Source organism: Balaenoptera musculus, chromosome 10, assembly GCF_009873245.2.
Source record: "Balaenoptera musculus isolate JJ_BM4_2016_0621 chromosome 10, mBalMus1.pri.v3, whole genome shotgun sequence".
Classification (NCBI taxonomy): Eukaryota; Metazoa; Chordata; class Mammalia; order Artiodactyla; family Balaenopteridae; genus Balaenoptera; species Balaenoptera musculus.
Genome location: NC_045794.1, coordinates 1,915,334 through 1,932,446, shown reverse-complemented (window position 1 = coordinate 1,932,446; position 17,113 = coordinate 1,915,334). Strand labels below are relative to the sequence as shown.

Sequence of the window (17,113 nt, the reverse complement as noted above, 5' to 3'; positions counted from 1 at the left end):
ATCAGTGCAAAGATTGAAGATACTGTTGTTATGAAACATTTTATTGATAAACATATGGAAAGTACATTTTTAATATTCAAGGATCTGAGGAGATGTGACAGTTAACTTCACAGCCGTCATCTCTTTGCCATTGTGTAATCACTTGAGTATTTAAATCAGGCTCTGTCAAGAGGAACCTAGTAAGTTTCACTGTGGACTCTTGCTCTCATGTCAGTGAGTTTGAATCTCCTTTGTTATGGTGACTGGTTATGAAATCACTTGACAGACCCTGAAGTGAGACTGCTGGAAATACGTCATGTCTGCCTTCACGGTGACAGCTGGCTACAAAACAAACCCCACCAGAGCCTTTCTGCAATTGACAAGGGACTTCAAAGGCCAACAGGGCTGCCACTTCAAAGAGAGTTCTGCCATCTCTGGCTTGTTGAAAGAAGAAGTTAAATGGCTCTACCCGGCCATAGCAGAAGTCTCCATGTTTAGACTTCTCCTCCTTTTGATCTTAGAGAGATGTATGAAATGGGCTTCAAGTTAAAGGAAGATACAGTCTGCGGGAACGGCGACCCAATATTATTCTGCATTTCAATCCACTTATTAACGGAAATTACCCAAATATGTTCAAATAACAGCATGTCTAAAAACTGTCTCAGACAGCGAATGTTCAGAAGAAGAGTTGAAACTGTGTGAATGTTGTAGCCACCTTCACAAGTGCGGAATAAGTCAGATGGTGAATTAAAATGAAACTCTCAGTGTTTTAAAAGCGCTTCTTCAGTTTCTGCTTGTAGTTTTTACCCCGTTTAGTAATATCAAGCTCTGAATGTTGATAGTAAGAATGAGAGACAACTAAAGCCTATCATCTCAAGGCCGATTTTCATGGTTTAAACTGACATTTCTCTACTTTTAGTAACTCTGTACTTAAAAATTTAAACAACTTTGTACTATTCAAAATCTTATTCATCCAGTTACGCTGGATACACTTTTGAATTAATTACTTCATCTTTGTATTAAACAAGCAAGCAGAAATCTCAGAGTTTTAATACAACCTTTAATAGAAGATCAGAATACTAAACAAGCATCTTCAAGAATAACAAGGAAAAGGCAGCAACATGAATTCCTTCAGTTAGAATGGCATGACCTTTTCTTAATTACATGGTTTTCCTCTTATCTTATGTATTACAGAAGGATGAAGCTAAAAATCCTTAAAATTCTTTCACCCTGAACTTCTATTTTCTTATTTCCTTCTTACATAAAATAAAAAAAGTTTGACTTGCCAGAAGCTTGGGCCAATATAACTTCCTCTATAATTTTGCCAGATGGGGTCACTAGACAACAGCTAAAGAAAGTCTGAAGGAAAACTGAAGCCTTCAGGAAGTAACCACATGCAATGGTTATGACAAAAAAGCAAAACAAAACAAAATAAAACCCCTGTATTCATCAGTAGTTCGTAAAGTAGTTCTTAAAATAGTACACTTCTGGTTGTCTTTTTGGTTAGTTTCTTACTTTTGAAAAGTTTTGAAAAAATAGTACATGATTATGTTATCCTGGAACTTCAGGAAATATCTGTGTCTCTGAATTTCAGGTTGATTTTTTCTTTTTATTCAACAAAAGGACCACATCTGTGTTTTCAAAAGTTAAAATCAGATGAAAAAATTAACTGCAGTGGAGAAGAAATAAAACCTTGGCACACCCCAAAATGAACCACACAGTTGAGTGCCGGAGTCTGTAGATGCTGGTTTTCAAAGTAGGCGTGTTTTTATACTTGTGTCTAAACTGTGTAACCACTGCCACACTGGGAAGTGCTTTTGGAATCTTTGTGGCAGATCTGTAACAGATGATGTTTAGTTTGCTTGTAATGGTTCTTGGGGTGTCTGGCCCTTATTCTGTTACCTCCTGCTGTGCAGTTTGAGAAACCAAGTTATTGATGATAGAGGCAGTCGTCCAGGATACGGCTGAAGGTGAAATCGTGGGAGCCACATGGCTTCCTGCTGATCTTTGTATGCAGTTTATGTTCTCCTTGGCTGTGCCTTCCTGGATGTTTTCAGTGAAACATATTTTCCTAGAGAAATCTGCACAGTGGCACTTATCCTACACAGCAGATAGTTCCCGTGTGTGGCGTGGCCCGAGCTCTGCGTCGGTGCTCCTGTGTCCCTTCCTCTGACCTCCACCCTCTTTAGTGAATTAACAAAGAGGCAGCGAGGGTGGGTGTGAAGGGCTTTGAGCCAGCATCAAGTGACGTGGGTTCGGTTTCTTTTGTTTATTAACTGTGATGTAGGGCGAGTTTCATAGTCTGTCTAGGGCTCTGTACTGTCACCTGTGTGGAGTAACTTACTCCCCCACAAGTGTTTTGGTAGCCTCTAAAGGCAGTACACAAATGTTGAGCCTCATTTATTATGGCCAGACCAGAATAATCCTGTGTGTGTGTGTGTGTGTGTGTGTGTGTGTGTGTGTGAGATACTTACGAGTTCCCTCTTGGTATCCTTGGGTTGCCAGATATTAAATCCCACACTTTTACTTTACTCCTTTGGCTAATAATATACTTTTGATAAGGTCAGATAACTGTCATTGGTCAATATTTTCTTTGTAACCATTTTTCAGGGGTTATATGGAAATATGTTTTCCCCACAAAATGTATCTCTAATTAATGAAATGTCACTTTTTTACTTCTAGGTAGCTATTTGATTTTTTTTTTAGCAATGCAAATGAGGATTAACATTTCCAGTTAAAATGCCAGTAAGTTTTTGGTTTCATTATTGAAAAATTAAGGAAACAGTCTGAAGCTGTTTTATTCAAATTGTTCAGTTGACCTTAGAGGAAGGGCTTGAGCCCTAAATGCTCTGTTCCCTGTTGGTGACTTCATGCTAGTGAGAGGACTGCTGTTTTCTGTAATAAAGGTGAATTAAGGTTTTCTCCATGTGAAATAACCAAATACATAATTTTAACTAAGGAAATTTCTTTCCAAAACCTAGGCAACTTATACAGCCCTCCTATCATGTACTGTATCCTGTTACCTTGACTTCCCAGCAATGCAGAAAAAGTTTTTTTTCAGGAGAGAACTTACCAGAGCTCGAAGTTCAATGGAAAGTCTTGTCATTCCTCCTCTTTTTGTATTTCTTTTCCTGAGTTACCCAGATGCAGAAGAGTGCGAAATGATAGTTGTCCCATCTTCTTCGCTGGAGAAAGAAAATGTGATGTTATTTAGATTATTTCTGTCCTTCTTTCTTATAGGCATAGAATAGGAGCCATGGAGTTTATGTGGACCTAGGAAATTATTAATTTTATATTTTACTTGATTCTGGTACAACCTGTTTGTTGCTAAGATAAGCAAATTATAGCAGACATTAATCAAGTAACAGTCTCTGGAAAAAATAGTTTTCAGTGCTTAACTCAGATTTTTACCTTTTAGTTTTGATGCTGTGTTACCAAGAAGTCACCTAAGGAGAATTGGCAGTGAGATAAACATTGGCCCTTCCAAAGCCTCTTTCCACCCTCAGTCACTCAGATGATGAGAGTCCTACCAGTAGGGGGACATTTGCTTTGCTTTGAAAATGTGCACCCACATTTTATTGATGTCTGATTTTTCAAGCTCCACTTTGGAGTGATGAGTGCTTATTATAGGGTTTGTCTACCCAAGCCCTCTGCGTTGGTTTAAATTAAAAAAGGAAAATTGAGATGGCTTGAAAAAGAAGCATTTCTTTCACATTGTTGTGTTTCCACTCTTTTAAAATTGATCTTCAGTTGAAGATTTGTTACCACAGCGTAATGTTACTGGAAACTTAAAGGCAGCTACCAGTGAAGGAATACAGCCAGTCAGTGTGAATTTAGCTCCCCTGCATGTCAGCCTTCACTGTGTGGGTACTTGTGAGCCACATGCATTGTTAAGCGTTATTAAGTGTCCTAAGGGATGTGAAGCATATTTTGAGGGACGGTAAAAACACTTTGTAAATTCTTCACCCATGGAGCACATTAATTATTAAAAGTGTCATTTTATTTGGCATTGTCGAATATTGGAGAAATCCAACTATATATAAGAAGTCAAGAAATCTAGTGACTCCCAAAGTTGAACTGTGGTTTCTGTGGTTTTTTTCTTCAGTATTGTTATCTGTGACTTCTACTCATATTTGGGTTCTTCTTTATAAAGTCCGGAATAAAAGATAGTAGTAGTGCCTGACAGTCCCTAAGTCTAACATTCTGCTGAATTCAGTGGTATCTGTTACCATTAGGTTACCTCAAGAATCACTTATATCTTATTTTCAATAAACAGAATAAAGAGTTATAATCAACACTATTTCATATAAGTCATATGCATTCAAATGAGGACTAAAAAACCCAAAATATTTAAATTCTTATTTTAGGGGCATCTGATTGATTTTGAAGTGCCCACTCTCTTCAGAGAACCTATTGGAGTTAATTTTGCTGTGCCTCTCATCCTGCATTTTAGCAGACGTTGCCCCCCACCCCCGAAAGCCCCTGAGTATCTGTGCTCTGCACCTTCGTCCCCGTATTGTTCAGTGCTTTCTCGCTCTAACCCAGCTCTTCCACTCTTCTCATCCCTTTTACATTTCCTGCTAGGTCACCAGAATTCACAGCTTCATCTATCTCCATTTATTCACCCATTCAACAAATATTCATTGAGTATCTGCTCTGTGCCTGGCCCTGGCGCATACATTCTTACTTTACTTCTTGGACCACGTTCACCTTCTTTGCCCGAAGTGTAATCTGGCCTCTCCCCTGGAAACTCCCCACAGCCCTTCCTGGTGGTCAGTAAATGTTAATTCCGTCTTGCTTCCTGTTACCCTTCAGACCACTGGTCCATCACACCCATGTAAGAGCCTCTGCTTCCTCAGGGCTCATGCTGTTCAGCTGTAGTGTGAAGCTTTTCGCTGCAGACTTTTGCTGCCTCAGTGGCTTCAGCATCTGTGTGGATAACGCACTTGTCTGTCCTCTCTGCTTCCTGGCCCGAGAGGTCGCCGCCTTTCTTCATTCCATATCTGGCATCCTAGACCTTGCTGACCCACTCCACCTCCAGCCCACTCATTATAGTGTCGTCCTCTCAGATCACACTTTCCTGTCATTTCAGCTTTCAGGTTTCCACTGCAACTATCTTTCTTGAGTTTCTTTGTCTCTTTTTGCTTTATACCAATCCACTGGCCCTGGCTTTGCATCCCTCTCTGTTCAGCTTAGATTCCTTGGCCCATTATTTTAGTCATTCTGATTTTAACATTCTAAATCATCTCGCTCCTCTGTTTGGTCACATCCTTTGGTACGTCTGTTGCTCTGGGGAGAAAAGCCAAAGACCCCTCGTATGGCCTGCACAGCCCTGCATCTGCCCACTTCCTCCTTTCCTGCCATGTGCGCACTCTTCTTCCCCTTGCTCTCAGGGCTTGTGATACTTTCATCTTTTTCATCTTCTCTTGTAGGTATATGCATTCCCACTTCAGGGTTTCTAAACTTGCTGGGCTCTGGAGCTGGAATGCTCTTTTCCTCCCCATCTGCTCCTTGACTTTCTTGGGGAAACTTTCTCTAGGCCCCCAAAACATAGATCAAAGCCTCATGTTACTTATTCTCATGGCATCCTGTTCTTCGTTACATAAAACTATTCATGATCTATGATTATACATTCACAAATATTATTAGTTAATGACTGTATCTCTACATGGAGCACTAGGGAAGCACGTGTATTTCTATTAAGCCCTGGTGGTATAATACACAGTGCCTGGCACATGGAGGGAGTTAAGTACCTGGGGGGGAGGGGAGCGGATGGAAGCGAAGGGAAAGAAAGGAGGGATAGAAAGATGCAAAAGTAGGCATAGGCACACTCCCCAGAGGGATTCGTTAGATACAGTTGTGGGAGGCTGTTTTAGGACTTTTTGAACACTGATACATTGTAGCAAAGCTGCATTAACTGTGACCAGCAGTGGAGTCCCACCGCCTGGTTGGAACCCTAGCTCTGCCTCCTCCGGCTGTGTGACCTGGGGTAAGGCACTTAAACTCTCTGAACCTGCTTCCTCTTCTGTAAAACTGATGCTAACAATAATGCCACCTCATAGGATCCTTGTGAGGATGATGAGACAACATATGTAAAAGGCTTAGCGCATTCAAAGTATTCAAATAATGTAAGTTGCTATTATTATTATTGCAATAGCTATAGGTATTCCATATTCATAAAATACTGCACTATTGGTATATATCTGGTCAAAGAATTACCATGCTTTGGCAAAGAGAACATGGGGATAAAGAGAAGATTTCTAGTATAAATACTAGCATAAATCTCTTGGGAATTCTGTGAATTCAAATTCTAATTAGTAGTGGTTGTGAGGTACCTAAAGCAGTTTGTTAGGAGAAGGTAGGGGAATGTATGTATGTAGGTATGTATGTAAGTTCTCATCAATACTTCAAACATGCTTTTCAACTCAAGAGCTAGATAACTTTTTGGCGGGGGGGGGGGCTTGTGTAACAGAGTGGGTCTTAATCTAGAATTTCATTGAAATCAGGAAAACTAGGGGACTTATATGAAAATCTGACTTACACAATGAATGCTTAACCTCTAGATAATCTTTTTGTACCCCTCCTTTTTTCTTCTAATCATTTTTTTTTCCTTTGGAGACGTATGCCTCTTATCTTCCCAAGAAACTGTAACAAGATTTTCCATAAGCATCTTGGAAACTACAAAAGGTATTTTGCTCTTCGTTGTGGAAAAGAAGAAGGCGGGAAACTTGAAGGCGCGGGCTCTGCCAGCACCTACCTGAAGCGCCCAGTTGCTTTGCTCTCTTAGGGAAAATGGGTCTGTGGTAAAGCCATGATTTGTTCCCTTCTTATTCTGAGTAAAAGTTTATTAGCTTGTGATTTAAGCAAACCATCTGGTCCTGCTGGCACTGCACACTGTCAGCCCTGAACTTTCTCCTTAATATTTTAGTGGAGGCAGTTAGGTTACATACTTGAATCCCAGCTCTGTTTTTTTTTAAATGTCTTATAGCGTGTGCTTTTGAAAATCATACTGTGACCTGGAGCACATTTTAAAATTGTGGAGAATTTCTTCATTGTTCGGTGTGGTATGTATCTTTTCTTCTACTCGGCTTTCACTACCTTCATTTCTCAGTGTCTGTACCCAAAACTACACAACGACTGCTGTGTGGTGGGCACAGAGCGGGGTGGGTGTCCGAGTGGGGACAGCTGAATGTGTTCTCTGGGACTGTGGGAAAGCAACAGAAAGTGAAGAATTTCCATCTGGCTTTGAAGCTGTTTCCCTGGCTTGGAACCAGAGCACAAATCAGGTGATTAGTTGGAAATCCTGGTTTATGGCACCATTCTTGCCTTAAATGCTAAAGTGCTTTAAAGCTTATTTGGATGTATGTATGATCTGAGGTAGAAATACCTTGATACCTTGATCTGGCACTCAAATGGATGGGAAAATTAAGCAATCTTTAAGAAAATTATGTTTTACTAACAGGCAAAATTCTGTAAGTTCAAGTTTGGAATGAAAGATAAAACATATCTGTAACCATGGCAGACTAGATGCTGGGAAAATAACTTCCACAGAAACAATTGAAGATGGCTGATAAAATATGCATTCATAAGTTGTCAAGAATGTAGAAAATTCTCAGGCCAGGGGATGAATAGAGAGGGAATTCAAAGATAAGTACTTGGTAAGCTGTTGAACTTGAACGTTGGTTTTTGTATCTTGGCAGGACAAAAGAAAATGTCCATGGCAGCCCAAGGTAGAGAGACTAAGAGACAAACCTCCCCCCTTTTTATAAGAAGGATCCATAACACCCAGAATTGGTCCTTTGAAAACACTAAGAAAATTGACTGGCCTTTGGTGAGACTAAAAGAGAAAAAGAAAGAAGGCACAGTGAGCAAGCGACCTTTGGAATGATAAAGGGCTCCTAACCACAAGTCCTGCCAGCATTGAAAAGATACAAGGATATCTTTGCCAGTACATTTGAAGATTTAGCCTAAATGAGCAAATGCCAAGGAAAAGGAAACTTAGCAAAGCTAGCTAAATATGAAAAAGAAAACCTGAAAAAAAAAAAGAGTTGGTAATAAAATTTTTTCCCACAAATTTCAAGCCCAGAGAGTTATATTGGTGATTTTTAATAAACTTACAAGGAACAAATCATTTCAGTCTTATAGAAACAATTCCAGAAAAATAAAAAAGAGGGACATATTTTATAAGGCCAGCATAACTTCATATCAAAACTTGACAAAGTTAATACGGGAAAGTAAAAGTTTAGGCCTGTCTCAAGCACGAACATAAATACAAAAATTCCTAAACAAAATATTGCCAATCCAAAATGAGTGTATGTGAAAAAGAAAGATATGCTTGAAGAAGTTAGGTTTATTCCAGGATTTTAATATTGGTTTCATTAGAAGACTAATTACTGTAGTCTACCACATTAAAATATGATAGGAGAAAAGTCATGTAATCATCTCAAGAAATGCAGAAACTTAACATTAATTTATAATTTAAAAAAATTCTTAACTAGCTAGTAGTAGACGGGAATTTCCTTAACCTGTCAAAGGACAGCTATTAAAAATTATACTACTTAACTTATGGATAAAACTTTTAAAGTATTCTATTTATGATCAGGAATGAGACAGAGTGCATGCTGTCAACATCTTTGTAGACTTTCTGGGCTCTGCAGTAAGGCAAGTAAAAGAAATAAATACTATAAGGATTGGAAGGTAAGAGAGAAAACTATCGTTAAGATATGAATGGTGTCTACATTAAAAGTCCATAAAGAGTATTTAAGTAGACACTAGATACAGTATAAGTTGCATTTATATAGCCTGCACCAAAATGAAAATTACATTTTTTAAAAAAAGATACTATTTAATATAGCATTTAAAAAAGTATAAAGTTCCAAGGAATAAATATTATTAGAATGTTCAGGATCATTATGGGGAAAATTATAAACCTTTTCTGAAAGATATTAAAGTCCTAAATATATATTTCTTCCATGAACTGTTGTAGAACAGTGCCTGGACTATGCTAGACTCAGGAAATATTTTTTGCAGAAATTCAAAAATAGCTAAGATATTCTTGAAAAGAGAATACCATTTCTCTTAGATGTCAAACCTTATAAAGCTATAATAATTAAAATAATGTGGTTTTGGTGTAGGAATAGGCAAACCAGTGAATCATAATAGAAAGCATAGAAACATATCCATGCTTACGGGGTTACTGGATGGATGTCAAAGGTGAAGATAGAATAGATTTTTCAATAAATGGTACTGAGACACTGATCAGTGTTATTGCTAAAAGTGAGACAGACAATCATTAATGTGATATAATGTGATGTACACACCTTGCCTATGGAGTACTGTTGTCAGAAAGACAAAACCCAAATCTCATGAAGCCTTTACCTATTACTTTCAGTTTACAAGAAACATGAGGATCAGAGGAACACCATAAATAGTATCATTAAAAAAAACAAAAAAAAAAGCTGAATCCAAAATGTGGGTCATTCTATAAGACAAGTGACTCATTTTTGCTAAGAAGTTAATGGCATGGGAACTTTAAAATGGAAAGCAGTGGGGTAGTTGTCCAAGCACCTTTCAATCAAAAGAATATTCTTCCCTCCTTGAATTGCCTTGACACTCTTGTCAAAAATCAGTTTACCATAAACGTTAGGGTTTATCTCTGGATTCTCAATTCTTTTCCATTGGTCTCTTTGTCCATCCTTATGCCAGTACCATCCTGAAACTCTGTAGTAAGTTTTGAAGTCAAGAAGTATGAGTCCTCTCCCCCCACCCAACCCAGATTACTTATTTTAGCTGTCTTTCATTTCCATATGAGTTTTAGGATCAGTTTCTGGGAAACTGTCAGTTTCTGGGAAAAAAAGAGAGAGCTTTTATAGGGATTTTGTTGAACCTGTAGATCAGTTTGGAGAGTATTGCCATCTTAATATTACGTCTTTCAATCCATGAACGTGTTGTCTTTCCATTTATTTAAATCTTTAATTTCTTTTAACAATCTTTTATAGTTTTCAACAGAAATCTTGCTTTTTTTGGCTAAATTTAAACCTAGGTATTTCCTTCTTTTTTATGCTATATTAAATGGAATTGTTTTCTTACTTTCATTTTTGGAATGTTCATTGTCTATGTATCGATATACAGTTGATTTTTGTATATTGATCTTGTATCCTGTAACCTTTGTATACTTATTTGTTTACTTTTTAAAAAATTTATTTTAATTTATTTATTTTTGGGTCTTTGTTGCTGTGCGTGGGCTTTCTGTAGTTGCAGCGAGTGGGGGCTACTCTTTGTTGCAGTGCACAGGCTTCTCATTGCAGTGGCTTTTCTTGTGGAGCATGGGCTCTAGGCATGCAGGCTTCAGTAATTGCAGCACACAGGCTCAGTAGTTGTGGCTCACGGGCTCTAGAGCACAGGCTCAGTAGTTGTGGCGCACAGGCTTAGTTGCTCTGCAGCATGTGGGATCTTCCCGGACCAGGGCTCGAACCCGTGTCCCCTGCATTGGCAGGTGGATTCTCAACCACTGCACCACCAGTGAAGCCCCTATTTGTTTACTTTTTAAACTGGATTCCTTAGGATTATTCTCTTTATAAGATTATATCATTTTCAGCTAGAGAAAACTGTATGTCTTCCTTTCCAACATGGATGCCTTTAAATTTTTTGCAGCTTACTTTTTACTGGCTATCATCTCTAGTAGAATATTAAACAGAAGTGGTGAGAACAGACATCCTGGTCTTGTTCTTGGTCTTAGAGGGAAAGCATGCAGTCTTTCATCATTAAAAGTTTTTCATAGATGCCATTTATTGGCTTGAGGAAGTTCTCCTCTATTCCTAGTTTCTTGAATATTTTTATCATGAAGGGGTTTTGGAAATTGTCAAATGCTTTTTCTACATCTTTTGAAATGATCATGTGGTTTTTGTCGTGTATTTTATTAATATGATTTATTACATTTATTTTATATGTTAAACCAACCTTGCATTCTTGGTATAAATCTCAATTTTTATATCTTGCTGGCTTTGATTTTATAGTATTTTTTGCATCTATAGTCATAAGGGGTATTCTTCTAAGCTTTCTTTTTTTCTTTCTTCGGCTGTGTTTTTTCTGGTTTTATCAGAGTTTCTGTGTCATGATCCTTATTTTCTCTTGTTTTTTTGGCACTACATGTGCAAAGTCCATCTTTTGTATATTTCTGCCTCCTAATCTGGAATCAATAATTTTTCCAAGGAACCCATTCAGTTTAGTGAGAAACTGTAATCTTAGAGCTGTGGTCCTTAGTGCTGTTGACTGTCATTGCTTTTAACTCTGGAGTGGTGAGTCCGTAGGTGTGCGTTTTGCTCTTAGATCCGGGTTATACTCCTATGGTGGGCCCTTTTTTTATCTGCATGAATAAACATAATTTTGGATGAAATAAAGTCAGTAGATACCATTTTTTCAGTGTTCATAAACTGATAAAACTGAGTAGTGATTTATTTTGGAATATATGCATCAGAGGTAAAAATAAAGAAATGCAAGGAAATAAGTACACAGATTAAGAATAGTGATAACCTATCACAGGAGAGTCAGAGGATACAGTTGGATAATTGCACTTAACAAAAGCTACTGGGTCGTGAGTATATAAGTGTGTGTTTTGCTCTTAGCTCTGGAATATATACATATACCTTTTATCAGTGCATATGATATTTCAGATTGATCATTTATGAAATTTAAAGGTGGTTATGTGCAATATAAAACATTGTTAAATTATTTTTCCTATAAGTTGTCTTTAAGTAATTTCTGATCTTTTGCCAAGTAGGCCAAAGTACCTTCCTCCCATGACTGTGAAGTCCTTCTGCTGTTTGCATTGCTCAGTCTGTTGGATATCCATGTTGATAAAAATGAGTCTGACCATCATACCATATTAAAAAATCAATTGCATATATGTTGTATATTTAAATGTGAATGTATAGTCCAATAAAGGATTTAGAAGAAAGAATAATATCCTCATGGCCTTGAGGTTAACAAAATTGTCATGTTCATTATACAAAAAGCTCTGAACATAAACATGTATAAAGGAAAAATTTTGTTAAACGCCATTAAAATTTAAAACTTCTGTTTATCAAAAGTGCCTTCAGTAAATTTTGCTATTTTCGCACAGTGGAATATCATACAGTTATGAGAATTACAGAACTACAGTTTTACCCAGCAATGTAGATGAATCTCACAGATATAACACCAGTGGGGGGAAAAAAAAAATCTGTGCTTAAAATTATATACTATGTAATTCCATTTGTATAAAGTAAAACGAATAGACAAAACTAATCTAGAGTGTTAGAATAATGGTTACTCTTAATCTAGAAAAGGGATATGGGGGGGTTGGGGTGATGTTAATGTTCTGGTTATTGGTCTGTGTGCTCTTTGTATAGGTTTGTTCACTTAGAATTCTTCAGGTTGTACATTTATAAGTTTTGTGTATTTTTCTGTATTTATGTTGTATTTCAATAAAAGTTTACTAAAAATTTTAGATGCAAAAGAGTATGTGTATAAAGTGGGCTTACCTTTGTATAGGAGAAGGAGGAATAGTTTATACATGCTTGCTTGTGTATGTATAAGATATCTCTTCAAGTTATATAAGAAACTGATACCATTGCTTGCCTGGAGCAGTGAAGGACAGGATGGGAGGGAGATTTTGTGAGATACGCTTAAGTTCATAAAAGATGGACACATCTCACTATTTATTAGACCTTCTATGAATGATGCTGTTGATGGCTGACTTTGTGTTGTAAGAGTGCCTTATGCCTTGGGGCATAATTTAATCTAGTTTTTGCTAAGATTTTATATGAATTAAACTGATCATGTAGAATCATCCTTATTGACAGTTTTCAAAAAGGCAGGCAGTTATATGTTCTTGTAAAGCTTGCTGATATGTGAATATATATCCAAAGAGATCTGCATAATAAGAAGTCTCACAGCAACTGGGACTGTCAGGGTGCTGCTTAGCTGAGAGCATTAACTTGATCACTTCTGAGAAGATACCCAAAGTAAAATAATTCAAGTGCCAAAAAACTAAATGTAACTGTTTTTTAACACTAATCCATCTACCTACCTACTAATCTACTTCTACCTCTGGAAAGGATTATAACCAAGATTATTTCTTGTCAAGTAGCAAACTGACTGTGAACTCTTGTGATTGGTATACTTGGCTGTTTGATTATCTGGTTGAGGTTGTTTTTAGGTAATAACAGATATTTTGGCAGCATATTTTTGCCTCTGAATTAAGATGAACATGTTTATTTAAATCTGATTTTGGAACCACCCAGAGTAAGTGGAAATAACTGATGAAGTACAGAACTTGCTCTCTTAGTTTCTTTTTTTTAGCATTCTGTCTTCTTTCTCTCATGTTTTTACAGGTCTTTTATTTTATTTAGTTATTTTAAAATAAACTTATTTATTTATTTATTTATATTTTTGGCTGCATTGGGTCTCCATTGCTACACGTGGGCTTCCTCTAGTTGCAGCGAGCAAGGGCTACTCTTCATTGTGGTGCGCGGGCTTCTCATTGCAGTGGCTTTTCTTGTTGTAGAGCATGGGCTCTAGGCACGCAGGCTTCAGTAGTTGTGGCACATGGGCTCAGTAGTTGTGGCTCGCAGGCTCTAGAGCACAGGCTCAGTAGTTGTGGTGCACGGGCTTAGTTGCTCCACGGCATGTGGGATCTTCCTGGACCAGGGCTCGAACCTGTGTCCCCTGCATTGGCAGGCAGATTCTTAACCACTGCGCCACCAGGGAAGCCCTTTACAGGTCTTTTAAAAGCATTCTGTCTCTTCTTTATCTGGTCATATAGTTTTTTTCTTTTCTTTCTGCCTTCCTCAAAAAATCTCTACCTACCTAGCTTTAGAGCAGGAAATTATCCGATTGAATTCTAGCTGTTTCTTTAACAAGAAATTCTTGTAATGGTATAAACAGAAGAATCTTAGTTTGAACGAATAAAAATGACTCATTTATGTTTATTCTGCATCTGGTATTAGTCAGGTTTATGGCTTTTATTTCCTAAAATCCTTCTAGAAATATTTATTATGATTTTGTTCCTTATATTTTTATCTGCATTATATTGTTATTTCCATGGAAGTTTCTGGACTGTTTCCAAATAAATTCCTTAGAAGGGATTGTTTCTGGCACACTGTTACTTCTGATGCCCTTACATTTGTCAAAAAGAAAATGAGGGTTTTTTGGACCTAAACTGAGAAGAATTATAGTGGAGGGAAGATGAGAGATATATTTCTTTAACTGCCATTTATGTCTGATCCTGCGAGATTACAGAATTTTTGATGGGTGTGTCTTCAATTTTGTGGACCCAGGCGTTGCCCACTGCCCAGCTCCTCTGACTATACCTGACCCAGATGCTCAGTTTCTGTCTTTTCTGTACTGATCGTAGGTGGAGGAGTTACTGATGGCCATGGAGAAGGTAAAACAGGAGCTGGAGTCCATGAAGGCGAAGCTGTCCTGCACTCAGCAGTCACTGGCAGAGAAGGAAACTCATTTGACCAACCTTCGGGCCGAGAGAAGGAAACACTTAGAGGAAGTTCTGGAGATGAAGTAAGTTTTATAATATTGTTCTTCAGGCATATGCTTAGCTGAAATACTTGTCCTCATCGCTTTCATCTTCTGGCCCTGTTTGTCACGCCTGACCCACTTAGCCTAATTTTAATGCTCACTTGTGTTTCTCACTCCTTAGAACAAATTTGGGACAAATCCTCGTCAAATAGAAACTTTTTTTGCCTCCCTGTCATTGAATTTTGCAGTCCTCTAGAGTGTATGTATCCGTATGCAATTGTTTCTCTGAAATTCCTAAAACCTTCTGGAAAGTTCTGGCAAGTTGTTGAGCTTTCTGAGGAAGATAACCATTGCTCCTGAGGTCATACGATGGCTAGGCAATTTTTAAAAACATTTTTTACTATAAACATTTCCAAAGGTACACAGAAGTAGAGAATAGTATGGTGAACCTCCTTATACCCATCCCCCATATTTCACCATTAACATTTGCCACACTCTCCAGTCAGTTTTTACAAAATTGTCACTTTTAGCAGAACCTTTCTTTACATCATTTTCCTACTTTCCAGGCATCTTGCAGCTTCCTTGAGATAGTCTGTTGTGAAGGCTGTATATATCTGCTGTGCATAATACAGCTGCTTCTTTTTCTCCTCTGTGACTTTGAAAAGTTCTGGTTTCCTTCTCTTCAGAACAAGTATGTCTCTTTTTTAAGTCCCTTAGTACTTTCTCCATCACTCCAATCCCCACCCCTATGTAATTGTCCTGCTCTCATTTTACTGAAACCAAGTCTATGCTGGGACCCCTCAGTTACCTTCATCACCTCCCTGTGTTTTTGTCGTCTTCTCTTCTGACTCAGAGGAGATACTGTCTCTCCTTCACCAAGCTCGCTTCTTATTTCTATCACAGATTTAAGCTCTGGTTCCCTCCTCTGCAATCTGTCTACATTAATTTTCTTTCACATAATCTTTGCTCACTTTCTGTTAGTTCCTTCTTCTCTGCAATAAATACGCACTCTCTCTGACCTAAAGTAAACAGTCTTTCTGAGCCCAGCCAGTGCTTGAAGCTAACATCCCCTCTTCTTTTCCGCTGCTTTGAACTATCAACAAATGTTGAATATGAGAATTACAAAGAAGCAGAGGATCTTGCCATGACACCTCAGCATGAATTTTCATGGGGCATGATTGTTTTGATATCATGACGGCAGCCCAGGAGTTGAGGAAACAAATGTCGGGGTGTCCCCTGTGCTTATGGATTATTAGGACACAGTGGGAGGTTAAGAGAGCCTGATCTCTTAGAAAAGAATTACAGGTGATGTGCTCTCGGAAGTGACAGATACTGGAGCCAGAAATAGGTTGAAACGCAGGGAGAACGGGGAGAATTTAGGGTTCCGAGTATCATGATGAGAAAGTTTGCTTCTTACGAGCAGGTTAGTAGAAGTAGTTTAAGACAAGGTTTTATCACTGATGATAGGAACATAGAGGAAGGATGGGTATAATATTCGGGAATACAAGGTATCAATGTGATACTCCTAAAGCAACGGTATAGGAGCACTGTTTCGTTTTCTCTGTGGACCAGTATCTTGACTTGACTTGTCACATCTTTCCCGCTCAGTTCAAGTGTCTATAGCATAACAGTGGTGGATTTGTAAAGGAATTTTCCTTTATTATTAGGACTTTGAAAAGATATGAAAGAATTTTTTAAAGAATGCTTGACTTTAAACCATTAAAAGGGAATTGCGTGTGATTTTTTTGTTTTATTACCGTTATTATTTTTGGAACCACAGTACTAAACTTTCTTATGGACTTCCCTTGCCAGCCCAGGTTAGAGATTACATTTCAGAAAAATACTGTGATTTGCAAAACTGTTTTTGGTAAGATCAAACACTCACACACTAAGGCATGGGATGAGTAATTAAAGTATTCAGAGAATTTATAAATGGTATAGAAATTTGATGAATAAACATTAAATAAAAGTTCTAGAAATAAGGTGTTAAAACCTGGCTCTGACAGGTGACCTGTCTCTTAAATCACCTTCCTCATTTGCTCAGGAGATACTACTACAGCATCATGCTGTTCTTAGATTTTCTACAAGTTTTTTGTCATGCAGATTTACTGACTTAAAGTTTTTAAAGTAGTCTTTGCTTTAATTTGCACTTAAATTTCTCCTTGTTGTTGTCTCTCATTTTCATATCTTAATAAAATGGTTGTTTAATACCTTTCTTGTAACAAATTAAGCACTTCAGGCCTAATCGTCTATCCAAACATGCTGTTGAGAGTGGTGGCTAATCCCAAACTCCTAATGTATCCCTCCTCCACGCTCTTTTCTCCTTTGGTAACCATAAGTTTGTTTTCTATGTCTGTGGGTCTATTTCTGTTTTGTATATAAGTTCATTTGTATCTTTTTTTTTTTAGGTTCCACATATAAGCGATATCATGATATTTGTCTTTCTCTATCTGGATTACTTCACTTAGTATGATAATCTCTAGGTCCATGCATGTTGCTGCAAATGGCATTATTTCATTCCTTTTTATGGCTGAATAATATTCCATTGTGTGTGTGTGTGTGTGTGTGTGTGTGTGTGTGTGTGTATACATATATATGTATAAATATATAAAACACATCT

At 37.7% G+C, this 17,113-nt stretch overlaps 1 protein-coding gene across 5 annotated transcripts in view; it reads left to right on the top strand.

Annotated features, from left to right (window-relative positions):
• The window catches only part of ERC1 (ELKS/RAB6-interacting/CAST family member 1), a 285,407-nt gene that overhangs the window by 82,925 nt on the left and 185,369 nt on the right, over positions 1–17,113 (top strand). For all 5 annotated transcript variants that reach the window (XM_036866387.1, XM_036866383.1, XM_036866384.1 and 2 more), the window contains one exon: positions 14,375–14,535. In XM_036866387.1, the coding sequence (XP_036722282.1) occupies positions 14,375–14,535 (161 nt within the window). The remainder of the gene's footprint in view (positions 1–14,374; positions 14,536–17,113) is intronic.